Source organism: Citrus clementina, unplaced genomic scaffold (genome assembly GCF_000493195.1).
Source record: "Citrus clementina cultivar Clemenules unplaced genomic scaffold, Citrus_clementina_v1.0 scaffold_5, whole genome shotgun sequence".
NCBI classification, from domain to species: Eukaryota; Viridiplantae; Streptophyta; class Magnoliopsida; order Sapindales; family Rutaceae; genus Citrus; species Citrus x clementina.
This window is the reverse complement of record NW_006262201.1, coordinates 32,911,369-32,934,536: the sequence shown is the minus strand read 5'-3', so window position 1 is coordinate 32,934,536 and position 23,168 is coordinate 32,911,369. Positions and strand designations below refer to the sequence as shown.

General features: G+C 36.7%; 5 protein-coding genes across 7 annotated transcripts; 2 read left to right on the top strand and 3 right to left on the bottom strand.

The window, feature by feature from the left end:
• Positions 1-499: 499 nt before the first annotated feature.
• LOC18041777 (tyrosine-sulfated glycopeptide receptor 1) lies at positions 500-4,188 on the bottom strand. The gene has a single exon (XM_006433260.2). It carries the CDS (start codon positions 3,792-3,794, stop codon positions 597-599), a length of 3,198 nt encoding a protein of 1,065 aa, XP_006433323.1. The 5' UTR covers positions 3,795-4,188; the 3' UTR covers positions 500-596.
• Positions 4,189-5,742: 1,554 nt separating this feature from the next.
• LOC18041776 lies at positions 5,743-9,628 on the bottom strand. Of its 2 annotated transcripts, XM_024183080.1 has the most exons (10): positions 9,580-9,628; positions 8,853-9,172; positions 8,505-8,592; positions 8,262-8,375; positions 7,814-7,896; positions 7,564-7,678; positions 7,158-7,249; positions 6,551-6,616; positions 6,182-6,275; positions 5,743-6,078 (listed from the first exon to the last, which is right to left on the bottom strand). In XM_024183080.1, exons 2-10 carry the CDS (start codon positions 9,137-9,139, stop codon positions 5,968-5,970), a joined length of 1,050 nt encoding a protein of 349 aa, XP_024038848.1. In that variant the 5' UTR covers positions 9,140-9,172; positions 9,580-9,628; the 3' UTR covers positions 5,743-5,967. The 2 variants fall into 2 exon arrangements, with proteins under 2 accessions (XP_024038848.1, XP_006433322.1); XM_006433259.2 differs by lacking the exon at positions 9,580-9,628 and having other exon boundaries at positions 8,853-9,202.
• A 151-nt stretch (positions 9,629-9,779) lies between these two features.
• Positions 9,780-14,333, top strand: LOC18042179 (kinesin-like protein KIN-14S). Its single transcript, XM_024183077.1, has 12 exons — positions 9,780-9,936; positions 10,071-10,103; positions 10,557-10,711; positions 10,914-11,013; positions 11,157-11,420; positions 11,524-11,803; positions 12,073-12,237; positions 12,348-12,563; positions 12,646-12,683; positions 12,896-13,059; positions 13,140-13,253; positions 13,463-14,333. The coding sequence occupies exons 1-12, from the start codon at positions 9,891-9,893 to the stop codon at positions 14,219-14,221; spliced, it is 2,334 nt and encodes a 777-aa protein (XP_024038845.1). The 5' UTR covers positions 9,780-9,890; the 3' UTR covers positions 14,222-14,333.
• Positions 14,334-14,879: 546 nt separating this feature from the next.
• Positions 14,880-17,133, top strand: LOC112097710 (microtubule-binding protein TANGLED). Its single transcript, XM_024183079.1, has 4 exons — positions 14,880-15,202; positions 15,707-15,849; positions 15,962-16,020; positions 16,130-17,133. Exons 1-4 carry the CDS (start codon positions 15,122-15,124, stop codon positions 16,996-16,998), a joined length of 1,152 nt encoding a protein of 383 aa, XP_024038847.1. The 5' UTR covers positions 14,880-15,121; the 3' UTR covers positions 16,999-17,133.
• A 169-nt stretch (positions 17,134-17,302) lies between these two features.
• Positions 17,303-21,879, bottom strand: LOC18042178 (mitogen-activated protein kinase kinase kinase 2). 2 transcript variants are annotated; one of them, XM_006433257.2, is made up of 17 exons: positions 21,484-21,879; positions 21,094-21,135; positions 20,912-20,977; positions 20,711-20,821; positions 20,554-20,634; positions 20,380-20,457; positions 20,161-20,243; positions 19,960-20,041; positions 19,783-19,883; positions 19,564-19,603; positions 19,357-19,410; positions 19,182-19,231; positions 18,818-19,091; positions 18,482-18,718; positions 18,092-18,393; positions 17,930-17,997; positions 17,303-17,770 (listed from the first exon to the last, which is right to left on the bottom strand). In XM_006433257.2, the coding sequence occupies exons 1-17, from the start codon at positions 21,775-21,777 to the stop codon at positions 17,667-17,669; spliced, it is 2,067 nt and encodes a 688-aa protein (XP_006433320.1). In that variant the 5' UTR covers positions 21,778-21,879; the 3' UTR covers positions 17,303-17,666. The 2 variants fall into 2 exon arrangements, with proteins under 2 accessions (XP_006433320.1, XP_024038846.1); XM_024183078.1 differs by having other exon boundaries at positions 20,392-20,457.
• Between the last annotated feature and the right edge of the window lie 1,289 nt (positions 21,880-23,168).

The window sequence follows — 23,168 nt, the reverse complement described above, 5'->3', positions numbered from 1 at the left end:
AAGCAAAACATGAAATAAGTATCCTCGCAGAAAAATTCTGTGTGAACATTTGTTCACAAATTTCACCTAATTAAAAAAACATCCACACAGTAATGCTATGTATTTGTTGAGTTCTTATAAGTGACACAAGCTTAGGAAATTTTAAGAATTAAAGAAAAAAAGGCTGAAAATATTCAATGGAAAAAGGAGAAAACAATAATCCAACGATACTACCTTAAATGTTGCTTACAATTGCTGTGATTCCTCTGGTAGAAACAAACGAGGAACTTGCTTGACTTGATTCCGTATCAGAAGGCAAGCAGCTGAAACATCAAACAAATTCCATTAACAATCGGTTATCCTTTCATCATTGAATAAAAAATGGAACAATTCAAGACCAAAATTACTACCAAGAATTCTATTTGATAAAAGAAAGTTTATATCACTTTAAGAGAAATTATACAATACAAGTTTTCGAAAGTAAACACAATTTCATTTTATATAACTTCAAAACCGAATGTATAATACAAGTTTCATTTACATAAGAGGAATGAGGGGAAAATTTGCATTTAAAATCCATATATTTTGTGTACATAGGTTGTGTTGAAGGGCATTTTCTAGAAACCCTTGTTTTCATTTCTGCGGTTTGCTCCCACATTATTTAGCCATTCAACAACTTCCTTGACGGTTGGTCTCTTGAAAGGGTTTTGGCTGACACACATGCATGCCACATCTAGAACCTGCAGCATCTCTTCATCAAAGCCCTTTCCTCTCAAGATAGGATCAAAGACTTGGTCTTGTTTGCCCTCACTCCTCATTTTCAGCACCCAGCCAACCAATTCTCTTGACATCTTTGGCTTCAGTACATCCACAGGCCTTTTCCCAGTGAGCAACTCGAGCATAACCACCCCAAAGCTGTACATGTCTCCTCTCAAAGTAGCTACCCATGCCTGCCCATACTCTGGAGGAATGTAACCCAAGGTACCAACAAGCTCAGTTGTAACATGCGTTTGATAGGGAAGAATCAATCGCGACAACCCAAAATCTGCCAGATGCGCCTCAAACTGGTCGTCAAGAAGGATGTTGCTGGATTTGATGTCCCGATGCACTATGTGCGGCTCACATATCTGATGCATGTAAGCAAGCCCACAACTTGTACCTCTTGCAATTTTCAGTCTAGTTAGCCAATCTAATTGAGAGGCACCATCAGCTTTCTCATGCAACCAGTAATCCAGACTTCCATTCTCCATGTACGAATATATTAGTAGCCGAAAACCTTGATGCACACAGTAGCCTTGCAGGGAAACCAGGTTCTTGTGTTGAGCTGTGGACAGAGCCTCCACCTCTGCTTTAAATTCCCTCTCCATGAGACCCAAGTCTCCAGAGAGTTTCTTGATAGCCAGCGTGGTCCCATTTGCTAATGTTGCTTTATAAACCAAACCAAATCCCCCACAGCCAATGATGTTAGCTTGACTGAAATTGTCGGTAGCTTTCAAGAGTTCATATATGGTAAGGTCCTTGATTTCATTAGTATTGTTTGGGAACAACATGACTAGGCTGGCATCCTTGTCTGCCTCGGGAGAAACCCCAAAATTAGAGGTGCTAGAGATAGTATCCAATTCTATCTTATCAGGATCGCCTCCTGGAATGATCCTCCTCTTGGACAGAATCCATAATGCTAGCATACTGATAATTAAACCAGTACCAAAGCAGATACCAAGGACAAGTCCAATAACAAGTTTTGTGTTTGTCCTTTTATGAGGTGCTGTAGGATGGGTGGCTCCAGGTGAAATAGCACAAGGGCGCTGCACAACTGAACCACACAACTCTGGGTTCCCTTCGAAGCTGAAGGAGGGGAAGGTGTCAAATTGACCTCCTGAAGGTACTGCTCCTTGGAGATTGTTGTGTGCTACGCTAAAAGAAGACAAGAAATGGAGACCTTTGAGTGATATGGGGATCTCTCCAACTAGATGGTTTCCTGAGAGATCTAATTTCTCCAAGTTAGAGAGATCTGATAATTCATCTGGAATGGTGCCTGAGAAATTGTTATTACTCAGGTCCAACACATGAAGAGACTTCAACTGGCCAATTTCAACAGGGATATTGCCACTGAGGCTGTTGTTTGCTAGGTATATTGCTGGTGGCAGGTTAGAGAGCTGATTGTACTGCTGATTTGTAGCATTGCTGGGCATCACAAATACAGGAAGTTCCAAATAACTTCGGTCCACTTCTTCATTAGCTGCCTCTGAAACCAGTGCTGGCAATGCTGTAAGCTCCTTTGGAAATTCTCCTGACAGTAGGTTCTGTGAAAAATCTAAGTAGAAAAGCTTTGTTAGATTGCCCAACCAACTAGGAATTGAACCTGTAATTCTATTAATAGACAGGTCCAAGACCTCAACATTTTTGAGTTTAGCAAGCCAGTTGGGCACTTGACCAGTGAAATTGCAACCACCTAATGCCAAAACCTGAAGATTTTGAAATCCATTAGAGTCTACTGTGTTTTCATCCTGTGGTATTGGTTCATTTTCAAAACTCCTGGACAAGGTGAGTGCAGCGAGCTTCTTGCATCCCATTAGAATCCTTATTGCCCCAGTTATATTTGTTAGGCGGTTATAAGAAAGTGAAAGGAAAGACAGGGACTGCAGAGCAAGTATATCAGGCGAAATCTCTCCTTCAAGTTGGTTACTTGCTAGTCTAACAGCAGTCAGCAACTTGCATGAATAAAGACTCAGAGGTAATTTGCCCGTGAAGTTATTGTTTCCAAGATCAAGAGTACTAAGCCTGATGAGCGCAGAGAAATTAAAATCCGAAAGATGTCCTTCCAAGTTGTTGACACGCAAGTTTAACAGTGTGAGTTTCGTGCAATTCATGAGAGATGGAGGCAGAGAACCAGTGAGGTTATTGATATGAAGTTGAAGATTTTCCAAGTTGGCCAGCTTACCAATATCCAAGGGGATGGACCCTTTGAATCGATTGGAATAAAGCTCAAGTACTTGAAGGTTGGTAAGATGAACAATGGAATCACTGATGGTTCCAGACAGATTATTGACAGCTAAAGAAAGTTGCTTCAATGAGGCAATGCTGTAAATTTCATCGGGAACAGTACCTGAAAGATTGTTGAAACCAGCCCGAAGAGTCTCCAACTGGGAACACTGGCCTAATCCAGGAGGAATTTGATAACTGAAGTCATTGTAAGAAAAATCCAACAGCTTGACACTGGAAGAATTGAAGCATATATGCGAAGGGATCGTGCCCGTAAAGCTGTTGTTGCTTATGTTGAAGCTGGTCAGGTTCCAAGCTGTAAATGGGATATCACCCCGGAAATGATTGCTGGACAAGTTCAAAAACTTGATATTAATACTAGTATTGAGATTGGATATTGGTAATTCACCGGAGAGATGGTTGTAGCTGAGATCAAGAAACTGGAGGTTGTTGAGAGAGGTGAAGAATTGGGAAGGGATGGGACCGGAGAGAAAATTATGTGAAAGATCAAGATGAGAGAGACTTGTGAGGTTTGCTAAAGATGGAGACAGAGTGGCAATTAGGCCTCTAGAGGGTAATCGAAGATGTGTGATTCGACCATCAGTATAATCACAATCAACTCCATCCCATAAACAGCAGTCAACAGATGCAGACCAATTCAACGATACAAATGAGATATTGTTGTAGAAAGACAACAGAGCGTTGCTATCTTTCAGGTTGCAAGCTGCTGCAGCAGTCCAGCAAGGAGAACAGAGTAAGAATGGAAATACAACACCAACAATAACAATAACAACATAGCCCAATCCCGGTTGTTTTTCCACCATCATCATCATGTTAGGAAGAGGAATAACAACAGATGGAGAGATGAAAAGGGAAGACAAGTCCAAGGTACATTTTCCAGTAAACCCCTCATTGACTCAACCACGGGGAGGATATAGAGAGAGATAGAGTGCGTGTTTGAGTGACGTTGAGTTGTTGATATTATAATGGCCAGTAAATATATATAAAAAGGGGTAGTGGTATTATTATTATATATGATCATCACCCACCATTATTATGAAAAATAAGAATTTTCATGAGCGTTTACTTTTGAAGGGGCGGCTGGTAGTGGCTGGTGGTGGTGGACTTTTTTCTAAGATGATGATTGATAGATGACCAAAGGGAACCAAACGTGTTGATAGCTACTGTGGTTGAAAATATTCCCCATTAAAAAAAAAAAAACAAACAAATTTGGTAACACAACCTGAAGTTTCCTTTATGAACAAATAGAGTAAAAAATTTATTAGTTAATGGATTGAGCAAGCAATCCAATAAAATTTCTATATTCCAATAATAAGCAATACCCAGATGAGAACTATCTACAAAGAGCTTATATGTAATGCAATGAGGAAAAAAAAGGACAAAAAGAAGCCTGTCATCTTCTTCTTGAATTGACTGTTCTTGTGCTTCAAAAGAAGGTTTTTTTTTTTTTTTTTTTGGTGGGCTCTACAAAGTTGTCACCTTGGAATTTGTCAAACTTGGCATGAGTTCTTGTGCTAGAGCAAGCTGCTTTTTTTTTTTTTTTTTGAATTTGAGAAATTTCCATCGGACCCATCACAGATTGAGCGTGAAAAGGATAAGGGGATAAGGGGAAATGAGTGATAAATGTTGAAGCTGTATATTACTTTGGCGTTAATGGAGAATTTGCTTGCCGTAGAAACAGCCAAACTTGGTACTTAAGGAGCACAAAATTTGGCTACCAACAGCTAGATAGCTTGAATTTAATAACTTTTTATTAGTCTTGAATAAGATTTCAATGTTATTAATGCACTCGTGTTATCAATGCACTCGCGTCAACTTACTTAGATGTGGTCAAATGTTTAATGCAGTTAAGCTGTTTGATGATATGCCTATACGAAATATATTGGAGGGGCGTTTTTGAGGAATTGTATAAAGGTTTGCCTGAATTAGGTTTCTATCGATTAGATCAGGCAAGTTTTACCATAGTTGAATTAGCGTGTGATAGACCAAAGCTAGTTTTGTCAATATAATGTTGCGTGGTTTTTAAGTGGGTATGATCATGTAGAAACAGTGGGTAATGCATTGTGAACATCACATTTCAAAACGTTACTTTAAAATTTGGTAGGGTTCAATCACGATGCTTGAACGGAAGTCACAGATTTTGTTGCATAGAACAAAATCGCACCTGCATGAATTTTCTCAGTCCTCACCACATAAAGAGTAGCTCACCGGCAAATTATCACTGGTCACCAGTCCCCTGCTTCAGAATCTTTTTTTGCTGTTGTAAGTTGTAACCAACTATAACTAACTATGCAAAGTGGATCCATTAAACTGTCAGCTCATCAGTCTATGTCAGCGTCATCTTAACAAACAAAACTGACTTCGAACCTCCATAAGGCTCCTTACTTGAGATGTGGAAGTTAGGGGTTCAATCTGATATAGACATGTATGTGCAAACGTGCAAGATGCTTCGAGCATTTTTGAGTTTGCTGAAGAGCTTGATGGGCCTTCCTCGACTGTAATTCGCGCGGGACTTGCACAAGATGAGTTTTGAGGAAGAATTTAGAAAATGCCTGAAGTGAGAATTGAGATTGATCCCAGAATGGTTTCATTATTGGGGTATTTGGTGGGGATACTTTAAATTCACAGTGAGCTCGTACTGTTGAACACATGAAGCACAGAGAACTAAAGCATCAAGGAAACGAAATGAGGCATGAAAAAGGGGGGGAAAATTGTTTTACAAAAGCATCATATATCCATATCCTATAGGAAACTGTTGTTAATGATGATAGGAAGGTGTAGTGAAAGTGTACAGATGATCTGCAAAATATGGGAGCAGATGTGGTGCTTTCTTTTTATCTTTCTGGGTTCAAAATAGTTTTGAGACTTGAGAGTCTTAAGATAACATTGGATGTGCGGGATCCTTAATAAATGTTGCAACAGACTTGAGCAGAGCCATAGCTTGAGGAATAGAACTAACCCAATTATGTATACATTAAAGAAGAGTTACTTTGAAATTGCTTTCATGAATCGATTTAGTGATGAGAAAATACTTGCCGCTTGACTGAACAAAGATGGACCCTCATCTGACTTTCCTTCTACCTCTCCAAATATTATCTGCCAAAGGAAAAAGAAAATGGAAAAGAAAACATTGAAGGTAATCGTAGTCTATAAAGTCATCTGGAGTGAAAAGTTCAGAAAAAGTTTCTTTTTATCTGACCTCAAGATCATCAGCATTCGGACGGCTAACTAATTCTTTGGCTAGCAGATACCTATTCGGTCTATCTTTATCATCATAAAACACCTTCCATAATCTGTTGTTTATCAGAAAAGATAGAATGAGAGGCAGAGGTATAAACAAAGACCAAACTAAATCACGTAAAACAAGGCAGAAAACTTTTTAACTGGCCGGCCTAAAGCAGGCAACCCAACCTGAGCTGATATATTGTGGCAAAGATAAGTGAACATGTAATGCTGATTTGGTAAAAAAATCTCACATTGCCAACTGGGATTAATTTGGGACATTCATCTACCACATGCGTGTATGTTGACATGATAGAATTCTGATAAAAGGTAAAATGACAGTTACCCCGGATAACATCTGAACACGGCACCAGATGGAAGAGGTCTCATAGAGTAAACTGGAGTGAAAGTGCTGCACATAAACCAGGATAAGATTTAGTTACTGCAGCATGATTAATTGCTGAAAAATTATTGACAATAAGATCAAAAGAAAAATGTGTTTAAACATGAATGTAGAATCTCAATTAGTGTTATCACATGAGGGCAGTAAATATCAAAATTATGAAATGCAGCTGTATCTAAAACCAATTCCAGGTGTCAAAAGATTTGAGTATAGCTGAAGCAAGGATATTAAAATTAAAAGTTGGATGCAAAGAAAGGACAAAATTAGCAATAGAATATTTGTAATTAGATGAGACATCAATTGAAGACCATTGGACAAAATGTTGTCTGAGTCTGCACTCAAGCCCAAATGCTTCTATTTGAAGATCTAAGGACAGAGTGAGGCCAAAAGAGCACTAAATGTAAATAGCTTAAGAAATTTATCTAACCAACTTATCAACGAGGAAAAGGTTTCGTATAATTTAACATAAAATTAAGGCTTCATGCAAGTAGAATCAGACACATAGTAAAATGCATGAACACATCAAAATGTCAAATGATGAAAATTTTACCTCAAAAAGTACCGCCTCAAATTGCGAACATTAATACCAACTCCAACATCCTCGCTAATAAGACGTGGGTTCCACATGATAAGAGGCCTTGGCTAGCATTATACAAGGAAAAACTATGAGAAAGCTTGTACTCCTAACTGGATATGTACAAGAGAGAGGGATATTCTATTGGAGGCTATATACCATTTAAGTGATGCAAACTTGCCCTATAAAGATAAATGTAAGTAGAATTATAATGATAGGATGATATTTCCAATTTGAAAAAAGAAATTTGGGAATAATTTTCTCTTCAATCTCTGAAAGCTGCTTTATTTTTTCATAAGGATAATGAAAACTGATCGCTTATATCAGAAATGTGTTTGTGATAAGCACTGCTGCTTAAAGAAAAGAAAGTTAAGATTCATACTGGATCATCTGAGAGATCTGATGCAATTTTTTCTACATATCCCAACATCTGATAGTCTGGAACAACCATAACAATAATCTCATCTTCTTTCTCCACAGGTTTTCGATCGCTTAAGCTGCATGGTGTGACACAAGAATCATACATCAATTTCTTCATGGAGTTCAATATATTAGAGTGAGCTAAAATGATATATCACTCAGAAATTACGAAATATTGTACAGTGATTTATCATCAATATGGGGGAAATTACCTGGAGAATCCAAAAGCAGCATCCTTCCACCGATATTTTAGAAGTGCAGCAGCACCAGCGTCCGGAAATATGGCTTTTACTCTCTGAAAATCAAAGTTTAAAAAGCAGCAATTAAGCTTGCATATCGAATGTGCAAAAACTAAGTTACAATATTAAGAGAGAAAGTGAAGGCCTCGAGTCCTGATATAACATATATGTTTCCTGGTACATGTTACTGAATATGGAGGTAGTTATGGTGGTAATATTAAATATAGAAGCAAGGTTTCTATATTGCATTAACTAAAAGATCACACTTCTTACATTTCTCAGCTTTGGTTACAGGCATTTCAAGCTTCATAGCAAAAGTTAAGTTTGATCATTATTGAGACTTTCTCACATTTTACCACCACATAAGAGTTGATACCCTTAAACTAAATTTGTTTAACTTGAAGCAACACTTCCAACTAACCTGAGATCCTGTTTCCTCAATAAGAGTATCCACAAAAAGCCTCGACAATTCCCAGAGTTCAGCCTGTGCACCTTCATCATCTAGAAACTGCAGCTGGGGAATCAAGAGCTCGACCTGCAATCAAGAACTTAAAAGCAATCAAGAGGTCACTCTGGACAGGTTAAAAATGATTTTTTTTTTCAATGTATTCTCAATGGAAAAAGGAGAAAAGACGTCCAATAAAACTTCTTAATTGTGACTTACAATTGCTCTCATTCCTCCTGCAGAAACAAACAAGGAGCTTGCTTGACTTGATTGCCTGACAGCACCTTCCAAATCAGAAGGCAAGCAGCTGAAACATAGAATGAATAACATCAACAGTCAAATCTCATCTCACAATTCAATAAAAAATGAAGCATTTCAAGCCTAAATTACTACCATGATTCTGAGTGTATCAGTTCAACTTAATAGTCCTCCTTAGTATTCATTTATGACCATATGGAGAGAGAGTTGATTAGTTATAGATTGAGTAACAAAAACCCAAATGCCAAAAAGAAGCAATACCCAAATAAAAACGCTATCCATAGAGCTCATATGATAAGAAGAAGAAACCTGTCATCTCCTTCTTGTTGTTCTTCTTGAACTGCTTGTTCCTGTGTCTCAACAGGAGATGTATTTGGGGTCTCCTCAAGATTGTCACCTTGGAATTTGTCAAACTTGGCATAAGTTCTTGAGCTAGACCAAGGTGCTTTCTTTAGTGATGAAATATTGGTGGACCCATCGAAGATAGTGTGAGAAAAAGATAAGGCAAAATGAGCGGTTGAGGTTGAGGCTGAATTGCTTGGTGTTAATGGAGAGTTGCTGTAGAAACAGCAGCTTGCTATTGAAGAAGAAGCCATAAAAGCTAACCACCAATTGCCGGACACCTTGAACTGGATAGCTTTTATAGTTTTGTATTAAGATTGTAATATTTTTGCAAACAAATGAATAATTGACATATGTGACTTCTAATAGCATCGCCATCAGATAATTCGTTAGACTGAAAAATATGTCACATTATTTTTAAATACAAGTGTTTTAATTTTGTTGGTAAAGATTTTGCCCGAATAATTTTGAAAGATTCAATAATTTTAATAGATGGTATGAAATTTAAATATAAGAAATATTTACTTTTAATTGTATTACATTTTATAAAATTTAAACGATTAACGTGCATAATTATATTTTCTTCTCCCGTCGAACAAAAAAAGAAAAAAATACTATTTTTAGCTAAAATTAATAATTGAAATAAAAGGAGTAAAATAACCCAGAAGGCCTAAACTCGAAATAACGTGATTACCTAAACCGTTTTAGCGATTCGAAGCTCCGTATAATCAAACCCAAATATCCGAACATACGCTCCGAATCCAACGCCTTATTACATGATACATATATAGCCGTTAGAAATCAGAGCTCAGAAGCGCTTTCAAAATTCAATCAACGGCTGACATTCATTTCAATTCAAAATCAAATCCCTCCTTTCCATTTAACGCTCCAAATCTCTCTCTCTCTTCTCTCCCTCACTCTCTCTCTCTCACTCTAGATAGTCGAATTTCGCTTTCAATATCATCAATTTTTGAAATCATTTTCTTCAAATCAAACGCCGGAAAAATGGACTCCAAGAACCCCGACACCAACTTCGATTCTTCTAACACAGGTTTTATTTTCATTTTATACTTCATTTGTTGTCGCAATTCGAAGAGTTATTTGTTTTTATTGTTCTTGTTTCAGATAAAACCCTAGATTTATGATTATCTTTGCTTCTGTTTTCGATTTTACCTTTTTCTTCAGATCATACCTTAAAGAGTGAATCTTGTGACTCAGGTTAGTGATTTTCAAGGTATTTTGTTTTTTTTATTTAATGCTAAGTTATGTTACCGTTTCTTTAATTCTAGAAGAAGAAATGTTGATAATATAATTTCTTTTTCTATGATTTGAGTTGAATGTAGAAATTAGGTTTTCGGATTCTTGTTTTTATTAAAAAAAAGAAGAAGAGAGATTAGTTTTAGGGTTTTATTAAGTCCTGAGTTTGGCTAATGAGAGAATTGGTTTCCTTTTCCTCTTAGTTTTATGCACTTTCAATGCGTGTGAATCAAGGTTAATGTTTCAATTCAGTCTCAGAAATAAGAAAATTGTGTGATTTAGAACCTTTATTTTCCATTTCTGAATCCTAATATTTTAGTTTTAACTGACCATCGAAGGATTTTGTACTGCTTTATTTATTTACTGTAATTTGTGTACCCATGGAATGGTATTTAATTGTTGCTTTCAAAATAGTTGAAGAAACTACAAATTCTTTAGAAAGAGTAGAAGATACTAAAAATTCTGTGGATGAGGATAGTGTATCGAATGGAAGACGAGAATTTTCTCCAGTGCAGGGGCCAGCTCTTCCACTACTGCAAAAGATTGCATGCTTGAGCTCTGAAATTGAGGTAAAAATTTGACTCTTTTACCCTTTTCTATTCGGCAATTCAAAAGAATAATCTATTCAGTAATTCAAAAGATTAATGACCCTCATGAACTTTTGAGCTTATAGAATTTATATTCACTTCAACTTATAGAATTTTGAGCTCTCTCATTGTTTGTATTATTTTTTGTTGGATTTTGCATTGATATTGATGCTTCCTGTTCCAGAATTTGAAGAGAGATCACACAAGTCTTTTACATCATGTGAAGAGCATAAGTACTGATTCTTTTCCAGGCCCCGATGTCTTAGATACTCTCCGGCTGCTCAGTAAGAAATTAGTACTGGTTTTAACAATTGTTTTTCTTTTATTTCTTCTTTCTTTGGTTTTAACTGGTTTTAGCAATTGTTTTTCCTTTATTTCTTCTTTCTTTGGTTTTAACTGGTTTTTTGACTGCTGTTCTTGGTTCTAGATAATGAACATGAACTTTTGAAGAAGAAGTATGTAGATGTATCCTCTGAGAGGAAGCAGCTTTACAATGAAGTGATTGAGTTGAAAGGCAATATTAGGGTCTTCTGCAGATGTAGGCCTTTAAACAAAGCTGAAAATGCTAATGGATCCACTTCTGTAGTCGAGTTTGACTCATCACAAGAAAATGAGCTACAAATTGTTTCCTCTGATTCTTCCAAAAAGCAATTCAAGTTTGATTATGTGTTTAAGCCTGAGGACAATCAAGGTAATCTGTAATCTCAGGGCTTTTTATATTAGTGATAAGTAATTAATTTCCATAAATATTGCAACTGTTTAAGTTCTTAATCTTGTGTTTCTAAAATATGCAGAGGCTGTATTCGCGCAAACTAAGCCTGTCGTGACTTCGGTATTGGATGGGTACAATGTATGCATCTTTGCATACGGGCAAACAGGAACTGGGAAGACATTTACAATGGAAGGAACACCTGAAAATAGGGGTGTGAACTACAGGACTTTGGAGGAGTTGTTCCGTGTTTCCAAAGACAGAAATGGTATCATGAGATATGAGCTATTTGTTAGCATGTTAGAGGTATACAATGAGAAGATAAGGGACCTTTTGGTAGAAAACTCCAACCAGCCTCCTAAGAAGTGAGTTCCCTTATCTCACTTGTAAGATATTTTCTGCTTTGATATTGATTGATTATTTTCATTCCATTAATGGCACCAAGTTGATTCCTTAAATGTATGTATCCAGGCCTCCTTTAAAATGCTTCTGCTTTACACAACTAAACTAATCAAGAGTTTTGTTCTGGTTTTAGGACATGGTGATATATTTTTAGCTCTTGATCTTGTAACTTCTGGTAATAACTAATTTTTATTGGAATAAACAAATATATCTAAATTTTATTTGGATGAAGGTTGGAGATAAAGCAAGCAGCAGAAGGTGGTACCCAAGAAGTGCCAGGACTCACTGAAGCTCAAGTATATGGTACAGAGGAAGTGTGGGAGCTACTTAAGTCTGGAGCCAGAGTTAGATCTGTTGGATCCACCAATGCCAATGAGCTCAGTAGCCGGTCTCACTGGTAATTTCTAATTCTGATAGAGTGATTTATGGAAGACTATGTAATGAAATAAAAAGGTCACCGAAATATCCGTAGATTGAGCTGGCAAACATTGTTTGCTTTTCATGTAGCTTGTTGCGAGTAACTGTGAAGGGGGAGAATCTGATAAATGGGCAGAAGACTAAGAGTCACCTCTGGCTGGTAGACTTGGCAGGCAGTGAACGTGTGGGGAAGATTGAAGTTGATGGTGAGAGGTTGAAGGAATCTCAGTTTATAAATAAATCTCTCTCTGCACTTGGTGATGTTATATCTGCTCTGGCATCTAAATCAGGCCACATTCCGTACAGGTTCATCACTTCTTTCTCTCCTTGATTAACTACTGTTTACCCAAAATATCTTACAAACATTCTATTCTTATGTGAAAACCAGGAACTCGAAGCTCACTCATATTTTGCAGAGCTCTCTAGGTGAGCTTTTTTTGCCTTAGCATTCTTATATTTGGAGTATAATCCTCCACAATTGCCCTTCCCTGCAAGTTCTAAGGTTATTTACCCTGTTGTGGAGGATTCCAGAATATACTTTTTGGCCCCTAAAATCTCCGTTGGCCCATTTTTTTTTTCTTTTTTAAGTGCATGGTCTTCTTTAGAAGAAATAATACTAACTGGAATACAAAATGAAGGTGGAGATTGCAAGACTCTGATGTTTGTCCAGATCAGCCCAAGTTCTTCAGACCTTGGAGAGACCCTTTGTTCACTGAATTTTGCCAGCCGAGTTCGGGGAATTGAAAGTGGTCCTGCTCGGAAACAATCAGACATTTCTGAACTTTTTAAGTACAAGCAAATGGTATGTATCCTTTTTAAGCTTTTACACAATTTAGACGATCTCTCAAATTGCAGAAATTCAAGCTTTGTGCTATATGACAGGCAGAAAAGTTAAAGCAGGATGAGAAGGAGACGAAGAAGTTGCAGGACAATTTGCAGTCTGTACAATTAAGGCTCGCTGCCAGAGAACATATCTGCAGAGCCCTTCAAGAAAAGGTAATTAAATATGATGGTCTAGTTTAAAACTTCCTATCATATCCTTAATTTAGTGTGTTCATTGAGTTCTTCTCTTCTTAAATGATTATAGCTTCCTTTTAAGAGTATGAAAATGCAGAAAGTCTGTTCTACCATGCAGGCATCGTAGGGATTTAGTGTTATTTATTGTTTTTGTTCACTTTGCTAACCAGACTGAATCTTTATAACAGGTCAAGGACCTGGAAAATCAATTAGCTGAGGAAAGGAAAACAAGAATAAAGCAGGAAACGAGAGCTTTTGCTGCTACATCTACTCGGTCAACTCTTAAACAAGTTGCAGTAAAGACCAAGACAGAGAAAAAGCCACCATTGGCTCCTTCAAAAATGAGGATGCCATTACGAAGAATCAGTAACTTCGTGCCTCCACAATCTCCTCGCCCTCCTCAGAAAAAAAACACTATGAGAACCACAATGGCAGCATCCGAGGGAAAAGAAAACACTCAGAGAACCACAATGACAGCCCCAACAAATGCTAAAATGCTTATGATTCCAAGACGGATGTCAATTGCCGTCAGACCTACTCCTTCAACAACACAAGCTATTCAGCCAAAGAGACGGGTATCCATTGCTACCCTCCGCCCAGAAACAAGCTCACACATGACAACACCACTCCACACCTCTCTATCACGACATCAAAATGGAAATGCAATCGGCAGGCAATCATTAATGAGGGATCCACGAAAGGCAAGATACTCGAAACTGTTTTCTCCCATGCCGGAGCTCAACACAGCTTTGGAAAGTACACCAACAGCAATGAGGTGCAGTAGTAAGTTCATGGGAAGTCCCCCTACGCAGGCACCGGGTTCTTGGAAGCCCAAGCATCCAACTGTTGTTGCACTGCAAAGGAAAACACTTGTGTGGAGTCCTTTGAAGGCGAGAGGCATGAGGAACTACAGGAGATCATTATTGCCTTCTCAAACCTTCAATTGAGATGCGACGAATGAAAAAATAAAAACTAAAACAAATTTTTAACAGTCTTTGTTATCAATACAATAACAGAGTATATTTCTTCTCGTTGTTCTGTGATTGTTTTTGTTATAGAACTCTATCTAGAATGCTTTTCAAGTGTATGCTTCTTACTTACTAAAAATCAGTTATTTTTCACTGTGTTGGAGTTCCATTTCTTTTTCTCTCCATTCAAGAGTCTTGGTAATGAAAATTTTATGAAGAGTAATCGTTGCAAATAGCTACAAAGTGATTTTCTAAAATATATCACGTTTGGATAATAACACGTGGATCTCGATGCAAGCTCATACTGTGCTTCAACCATGCAATCACTACCCTTCGTAAAGTCAAAATTCAAAAAGTCCCTCGACCGTTTGATTCATTATGATCAACGGCTAAGCAATAATTCTCTCACTTTCAAGAAGAAATAGAGAAATTAATATAACAAAGTTTTTTTTTTTTTTTTGAAAAGATATAACAAAGTTATAAATACAATAATGCTACAAAGAAAGAATTTAAAAACAAAAAAGTAGCCGTTTGCATACGTTCTTAATAGCTAATACTCGTACAGGATAGATTGGACCGTTGGAACAAAAAGATCCGTTACAAAAGTTGAAGTGCAATATCTCTATTTTGACTTTTTTCACTGAGTTAAACTCAAACTCAACAGAAAGTGAAAGAGAAAGCTAACAGTTTCTTCTGCGGAACAAGTGATTAAGAAAGAAGAAGAAGAAGATAAACTGTAAGTGGATAAGACCCCCATTTGAGTTAAAAGCTTATGGACCCTTAATAGAAGAAGAAAAAGAGTAGTGGAGGAGCGGAGCTTGAAAGAGACCCACAGTTGAGTTTCTTGCTTTGAGCTACCATTGGCTAAAAATAATAATAATGGTTGCAAGAACCCCACCAAAGCAGAGGAAAGTTTTGGCTCCTCTTAATCCCATGCTTCTCAGAGAAACTGTAAAGAAGGTACAATAATGCTGTTATATAAAAAAATTGCTGGGGTCTTTGATTTTGATTTTCCCTTTTTAAGGTGTTTAAATTGCTGGGGTTGCATTAGGCTTATCTGAGTCACAAGTTCAAACGCGTTTCTTTTTTTTTTTGTTCTCTTAGTTCTTTTGGTTTTTTTCATATTATCAGCAGATGGGGTTGTAATAATTTCTACTTGTGGTAACAATTTCAAGATCTTTGAATTATTTTGTTTCCATTGTCTTCTCAGTAACCAAGCAGAGAATGTTCTTCTCAAAGGGATTTTAATTGTTTTCTTTGTTTCTCTAAACTTAAGAATGATCATAAACAGTTTCTGCTCTAGGCCTAGCTAAGTATAATTCATATCAGAGTTTTTATTCTTTTTTGGTTTCCTTAGTTTTCTCAGCAGCCACGTAGACAATTTTCTGCCAATGGGGATTTGAATTTCTTCTTTAATTTTCTTTAACCTGTGGGTTTGTGTTATTTGTTGGTTGGCTTATGAAGGTGGACAAATGTATGGCAAGATTGCAAGAGCTGCAATACACAGTAACAGGAGGGACTAAGATGATTTCTGGGGTTAGCCTCAGTCCCAGAAGTACTAGAGGTTACTTGAGAACTAGTCTCAGGTGCAAGCAAGAGTCTTTAAGGTATGATATCAATTCTGGGTTTGAATTTTACTTTTTATTTTCTAATGAGGTCATCAGCGTGATAATTTTAATCATTCCGTGCGAATATGTTCGTTTGCTTGGTAATTTGCAGGATCAAGAATGCTACCCCTAGAAAATCTCCCAAGGGAAAATTTCCAGCACCTGCAGGAGGTTAGTGCTATTGCTATAATCAGCATATTGTGTCCGATGGTCAGATTATTTGCTCATCACCAAGCTTGATATCAATGGAGTTGCGTGCTAACAATTTAGATCTTTTTAGGTGAGTGGCGTGGAATGTCGTTACCAGCAATGCTAGTAGGCGAAACAGTGGGAGAAATTCTACAAGCAACTCAATTTGCAAGAGAAATAGTGGCTGCAGTTGCTACCAAGACCAAGAAAATTACAATTGAAGATCCAAAAACACCTGTGACTGAAAAGAGAAACCACCGGCCAAATCCTGAAAACACCGAGCTGAGAGTTAGAAGAAAGAAGGAAAAGCAGAATAAGCTGCAATTGATTAGATCAGAATCTGATTCTCCAAAGCGTCAAAGGGCTCAATCACGAATCAATTTCAAGGTTTCACCTCCAAAAGTAATAGAACTTGATAAGGAGAACAACAGATACTTGGCAAATAGAGTGTCACCCAGAAACAAGCCTTGGACTAAAAAGACTGTAATGTTTCCAAATCCTTTGTTTCGTGCAACACCTTCACAACAGCAAAAGTTTTGCAAGACAAGGTCTCCAGTTATTGCAAGAGATAAGCAACCTTTGTTTCTTTCAACACCCTCTTCGCAGCAGCAAAAACTGAGCAAGATAAGGTCTCCAGTTATTACAAGAAACAAGCAAACTACTCCACACAAGTTCTTGATTAAGTCCCCGCCTTCGGCCTCCAAGTTTCAAGTGAAAATCAAAAGTCCACCAGTGATTTCTTCTCTTTCGCCCACAAGGTCAACAAACTTAAGCAAGAAGTCCCCGAAGTTGTCAACAGCATCAAAACTGCGTCGATCATTTTCACCTTCAAGATTGGCAAACAGATTGGTGTCTCCATTGAAGAGCAGAAAAACTGTACAGAAGTGTGATGGGCAAATGAGTGGATTGAAACAGCGTCCTACTTATGTGCCTAAGCGATTCTCAATGGGGAGAATCTAAAGGTGTCCTTTTCTTTGATTCAATTGCAAATGGTGTTCATAGTTGATTCTTTTTTCCTTCACAGAAGTGATTTTCTTCTTTCATTGTTGTGTGATGCATTTCAACAATAACATGTGAATGCTAGCATTGCCAATTGATATTACCTTTCTGGGTGTGTTTAATTTTATTTTTTTAATTTTTTTTTTCCTTTCGTAAAACCTGTTTCTGCTGCTGAAATGAATCTTCGAAACAGAAGCGTGACAAAATGTGAGTGTTTTAAGAGATGGCATAGGAAGAGAAAATGACATGTAAGATCTAAGTCTGTATAAGATGTCTGTATACGGCTTAAAAAAGATGTAATATTGATGATCAAGATGATTAATCAACATCTGACAATACAATTTGTACGCACTAGATACAAACTTGAGGAGCATTCACATCCCCAGCAAAACCACCAAAAAAAATAACAAATAAAAAGATGCGGTGGCAGAGAATCAGCAACAACACTCCAGCTTGGCCTCTAAAGGGGGGAAAAAAATTGCATACACATTTTAGCCTCAACAAGCACTTGTTGATTTGAAGCGTCTGCCAAACCAAATTATTTCACTGCTCCGCCAAACCAACTGTGTATTTTTTAAGATGAACTCATGATTCAATTTCTCTGTGAGGATCAGCATTGAAATGCAAGATTATTTTCCTGGAGATGCAAACCTTGTTCGATCTCTCTGCCGATTTACAACTCGATCCTTTGGAGATGATGACTTCCCCCCCACGCCTGCTTGGCGCATCATCTCTGCAAACAATGCTTTTCATAATCATGTTTGAAGTACACAAAATGTTAAGCTTGCTCTGTACAAAGCCATTGCTACATGAGAATTATTATACATAATTTTTAAAAGGAAGAAACGTTGGGGAGGGGCGGGAAGTGTGGGAAGGACAAAGAAATATATACCTCGCTCTCTCTCAAGCTCTTGGCGAAGCTCTTCCTTCCACTTTCTCTGTCTCTCGGAAAAACTCATACTGCAAATAGTAGACCCATTCTAACTCATATTAGTCAACAGCTAAGAAGAAATCAATATAAAGAAATACCTAAAAAAAATACCCATGAATCAACCTGGGACTACATGACTCTGGCTGAGGGGATGAATTTTCTTGTGCAGATATGTTGCTTGCAACACCAATATTAGATGCTCGATTGCCGTTACTACCAGGACTTTCTGTGCTAACTGCATCAACGGCCACAGGTGAAGTGCCAACAGGTGCCCGACTGGGTGACCTGCTTTTAGGAGGTAATTTCAAGTAATTTGGAGAGGTTTCATCACACACGCTCTCCACAAAGCTGGGAGAGCAAGCTGAATTTAAACTGTTATAAAACTCTTCGTATAAAGGCGTCTGCAGTTTCTTTAGTTCTAAGGCCTGAAGAAAAAATTTAGTGCATCATCAATGTAATGTAAATCAAATTTAACATGACCACAAAAAGGCCAATTCTGATGCAAACCAGTACCTTTGCATCCAGAAAGGCTTTGATTTTTGATTCAGTAAGTTCATCATCATCCTCAGAGAGTGGAGTACCACGAGGAAATGAAAATCCATTGTCTTCCTCACCAGAAGCATTGATGCGACTTGCAGGCACCTTAAGCGACTCATCACTGTCTGGTTTCAGTTCATTTTTTTCTGGTTCAGGACTTCCATCAAACTTCCACCTCCAATCATCAGAAGGCTCGCACATTGGATTACAACTCTAATAACAAGCAAAAAAGCATGTAACTAGTAACTCTTAAAGCTCTTACATCATTAAAACATTATGTAAGCTGCAAAAGAATATAAAGCAATTGCTCACCTTTTCAAGGTCATTAGGTGCCAAAATAGAACTAAGCTTTCTATCACCAGCCACAAAATCCTCTTGGTCAAGCTGACACAGATCATCATTACTATTACTTGTTACCCATCCATGCATGCTTCCAGACAATTTCTCCACAATTACTCTTGAGCAGCTCAGACTATCCAAATTACATATATCTACTGAGCCAGGTGAGCCAGGGGAGGTCAACATTTGACTGGCAACACTATCCAAATTGCATATATCTGCTGAGCCAGGGGAGGTCAACATCTGACTGGCAACAAATTGATCCTATTGTCACAAATCTCCGGGTTTAAAAAAAAAATGTATTATCTAGAATATTCAGAAGATATGTAATACTTACAGGCTTTCCAAGTTGGCGACATGTGATGGTGAAAGAATTTCAGAACTTTTCTGAACATATCACAATGTATGTCATTAGAAAAAAATGATTTGATTCAAATAAATTAATACATTAGAATACAAATGACGATAATTAATATTTGAATGATACAAGAATATACTTTAAATATACTAACCATGACAGAAGCATGTAAAACAGGATCCTCGTCATCCCCAGTGACAAATGGATGCTGCAAGTAATTGACAAATAAGCGTTTGCAACTATATAAAAGTCTGACTGTTTCTGGACAGTTTTCCTCACAATCATTGTCATTTGACATATTTATAGCAGAATTGAAGAACAACAATGTTCTAGTATTTAAGGGCAATCAAAATTGAATCACCTTTAGCAATTCAGATGCTGTTGGCCTCAAATCTGGTTCCCTGCCATGGAACAAAAGAAACACTTATCATGAGATTAGAAACAATCGTGTTATCAGTTGTAATTAAAAAACAAACCGAAAACAACTTAATGCCTCATGTAATTCAGACAGTCTATATTCAATACTGCTATAATAGGTGTCAAAGGCGCAAAGAATAATTTATAGCATTAAGTAATATACTTTTCCAGACATTTCAGCAAAAAATCTTTTGCCTTCACAGAAAGGTTCTCTGGAATTGGTGGATGAGACTTTGTAGTCCCTATATGAAAGAGAGCAGCAACCTGGAGAAACATGTCAGGCCAACGTAAGAAAGAACACCATATCGAACAAGCTGTTGACAGCTGGAAAAATGAATACCTCCTGGTACTGTTGACTCCAAGGAGGCTTTCCAGTGGCCATTTCAATTACCGTACATCCAACACTCCATATGTCAGCAGAGCTAAAAAGTCATAGCCGTAAAGTATCAGGAAAAGTTAGACCATCATATTTGTTAAAGAATAATATCGACCACAGTTGTGATCTTCATTATCTAAAAAGTTCACCGCAGAGTCAACTTACTAGCTATGCCCAGTCTGCCGAATGACTTCTGGAGCCATCCAATATGGAGTACCCTTCATGGACTTGGCACCCGAAACGGTTGCCTATTGTAACAAGCATTTTGTTAGATAGATTAAACTGTAGAAGTGGTTTATAAATTAATAATTCAAAGAAGCAGTTTCCAAATTACAAGAAAAATTAATTTAGATGTAACAGAAAGTGGAGTGATTGGTAAATTACCAGCTCAGCAACCTGTTTGGATGCACCAAAATCTGCAAGTTTAATGCATCCTTTATTGTCTACAAGGATATTTGCTCCCTGAAAATGGATGGATATAAAAAAGATGTTCATTAGTTTATGAGCAATGAACAAGTAAGAAACCATAGACATTTCTCTAACAAGTAAGAAAAGCACCTTAATGTCCCTGTGCATAATTCCATGATTGTGCAAATATTCCAGCCCCAGCAACAATTGTTTCGTGTAAGTTCGCATAACCTACTTAACAAATTGGTACATAAGATTAGCATTTCAAAACACCTAGAATTTGCAAGGTCAGTTAGCAGAGACGTACAGCCTCTGGGAAGGGTCCGAATTTCCCCAGAAGGGATGATATTGATCCACCAGGAACAAACTCCAACAGAATATTTAATGATTCCTCCTCCCTAACCGTCCCCAAATATCTCTGACAGATCCAAAATGACATACTCAGTTGGAAAAGTAATAGACATCATAAATTCAATGTAAAAACAGAAGATCATACTTATTAACTCACAACAATGTTTGGATGAGAGAGATCTTTTAGAAGCTTAACTTCTTCCTCAAGCTCCTTGATGTGATCCTACTTAAGGCAACAAGCAGACCAATTGAACTCGGCCATGTATAAAAGATACTAAGACCTCAAAACATATCTAAATCATCAAAAATCAAACTAGAATGACAAGTCCATAATCAAACCTGCGCTTTTTCCTTTGAAGCAAAATTTGCCGCAATTAAGACCTGAAAAAGAACAACGAAAAACAAACTCTATCAAACCCTAGTACAAAATAAACCAAAATTACATGACTTATATTTTAAATACAAATTGCAACCATATAATTAAGAACACCAACGAAAGAATTCACAGGAAGCAACTCAACAAACCAAGCTTGAACCCAAATATCAAACTTTATTCTTGGAGAATAAGAACCCAAGCGCAAAAGAGTGAAGAAACACAAAGAGTGCCCACTAAAGAATTGACAAGAAGCAACATCAAAAACCAAACTCTATATCCAAAAATCAAACTTTATTCATTGACAAGAAAAAACAATAGCCAAAAAAAAAATCAAAATTAAAAAATAACAGGACCTGCTTCACCGCTAAAAGCTCGCCGGAATCAAGATTCATTCCCATATACACTCTTCCAAAAGCCCCACAACCGATCAACTCGCCCTTCCGCCATCGGATCGGCGGCGACATTTTTACCGACGGCGAAATGTGTTTGCTTAAAACTCGAGAATTGCGGATGCAAGAATTGAACCTTTCCACCAAATTTCCTCCGGAAAACGGCGTCGGTGAGTTTGCCGTTTGTGCGTCGGTGGTGGACTCCGCCGTCGTACGGAATACAATTGATCGGCGCACTGAGCCGAAGAGATCTTGCATTGGTGAATGTGTGAATGCACAGTGAGTGAATTGAATGAGTGAGTTTTGATTACTTGCTAATGTTTCATTTGGTCGGCAAAAGAGAAGAGAAAGAGAGAGGAGGGAAAAAGGTGGGGAGTGATTATTTTTTGAAAAAATATTAATAAATATAATTGTTTATAAATACGAAATAAACAGTAGCACTTGAATGATATTAGGATAATAATATCTGGGTCCCTAAATGTTTACTATTTCTTACACGAGCTATTAAATGATTATAATCAAGTCCCTAACCCACTAACCTTGTAGTTGTAGAAAAGGTGGGATTATTTAAACTCATTAATTTCTTCCCTACGTTCTTTTTTAAATTAAAATTTTTATTGTAAAAACATAATTTGATCAATTACTTATTTTACATTGTTATCTCTTCCGTCATCCCTTTTCCTTATCGAAAATTTATTGTGATATATGAAGTAAATATTATGAAATTGTTCACAAATTACTAAAGTTCAATCTTATTATAATCTAAAATAAAATAAAAGAAACAATACTCATTATGTAAAAATTAAAAATAAAAGTTTTATACCATTCAAAAGCACAAATTTAAACTATAAAAGTATATAAGTACTAATAATGTTAGTAGCGAAAAGTATGAAAAAGATAAAATTGATTTAGTAAGAAAGAATAAAAAAAATAAAAGAGATGAAAACTAGTCTAAGCTTTGACTATTAGTACTAGAAAGATAAAAACTAGAGAGAAAGTAGTTAATCAAGGATAATTTTGTGATTTTTGAGAATTAGTGAATTAAAATAATTAGTTATAATCTGATAATTATTTCAGCTCAAAAAGTGGGCATTAAAAGGAAAATAGTGGGTTCAAATACCCCCACCCTTATAGAAATAATCAAATTATTTAGGAAATCACCAACTTACTCTTACATTTATTTTTAAGTTTGAATACTATCATTCAATTATTTTGTAAACAACATGTTTATATCTAATTTAATATTGAAGATTTAATAAATTTATCTAATTAATTTGTAAATTTTACAGTTGAGGATGAATTTGATTTTATAAAATATTTATTTTCATATTAAATCATAAAATTTTCAATTAGAATTTCATTTTCCCTTACGCAATATATATGAATAAGTAAATGGTACGTAAGAGTACAAAGTAATTCCACCATTTCAATAGTGCTAGTGGTACAAAAAAAAAGTGTTAGGGACATATTCGATATAAATAAATAATTATGTCCTTAGTTGAGAAAACAAGAACATCAAGGATTTGGATGTTATTACTCCAATGTTATTATGTTGTTACGGTGGGACTACTTTTGCCAAGCTTTTTTCTAATGAAAGTGCTTCGGCGAAATCATTTATCACTTCCAAAAGTACACATAGTTTTTTTTTT

What these genes read in the sequence shown, in the direction of transcription:
- LOC18041777 (XM_006433260.2), bottom strand. Translation starts at nt 3,794, where the DNA reads ATGATGATGATGGTGGAAAAACAACCGGGATTGGGCTATGTTGTTATT.
- LOC18041776 (XM_024183080.1), bottom strand. Translation starts at nt 9,139, where the DNA reads ATGGCTTCTTCTTCAATAGCAAGCTGCTGTTTCTACAGCAACTCTCCA. An exon ending in CAACAAGAAGGAGATGACAG is followed by an intron (nt 8,593 to 8,852) that starts GTTTCTTCTTCT and finishes TCTATGTTTCAG; the next exon opens with CTGCTTGCCTTCTGATTTGG. An exon ending in GCTGCTTTTGGATTCTCCAG is followed by an intron (nt 7,679 to 7,813) that starts GTAATTTCCCCC and finishes CACACCATGCAG; the next exon opens with CTTAAGCGATCGAAAACCTG.
- LOC18042179 (XM_024183077.1), top strand. Translation starts at nt 9,891, where the DNA reads ATGGACTCCAAGAACCCCGACACCAACTTCGATTCTTCTAACACAG. An exon ending in GAGTGAATCTTGTGACTCAG is followed by an intron (nt 10,104 to 10,556) that starts GTTAGTGATTTT and finishes CTTTCAAAATAG; the next exon opens with TTGAAGAAACTACAAATTCT. An exon ending in GCAGAGCCCTTCAAGAAAAG is followed by an intron (nt 13,254 to 13,462) that starts GTAATTAAATAT and finishes TCTTTATAACAG; the next exon opens with GTCAAGGACCTGGAAAATCA.
- LOC112097710 (XM_024183079.1), top strand. Translation starts at nt 15,122, where the DNA reads ATGGTTGCAAGAACCCCACCAAAGCAGAGGAAAGTTTTGGCTCCTCTT. An exon ending in TGCAAGCAAGAGTCTTTAAG is followed by an intron (nt 15,850 to 15,961) that starts GTATGATATCAA and finishes GGTAATTTGCAG; the next exon opens with GATCAAGAATGCTACCCCTA. An exon ending in ATTTCCAGCACCTGCAGGAG is followed by an intron (nt 16,021 to 16,129) that starts GTTAGTGCTATT and finishes AGATCTTTTTAG; the next exon opens with GTGAGTGGCGTGGAATGTCG.
- LOC18042178 (XM_006433257.2), bottom strand. Translation starts at nt 21,777, where the DNA reads ATGCAAGATCTCTTCGGCTCAGTGCGCCGATCAATTGTATTCCGTACG. An exon ending in TTTTACATGCTTCTGTCATG is followed by an intron (nt 19,232 to 19,356) that starts GTTAGTATATTT and finishes TGATATGTTCAG; the next exon opens with AAAAGTTCTGAAATTCTTTC. An exon ending in AGAGCTTGAGAGAGAGCGAG is followed by an intron (nt 17,771 to 17,929) that starts GTATATATTTCT and finishes CATTGTTTGCAG; the next exon opens with AGATGATGCGCCAAGCAGGC.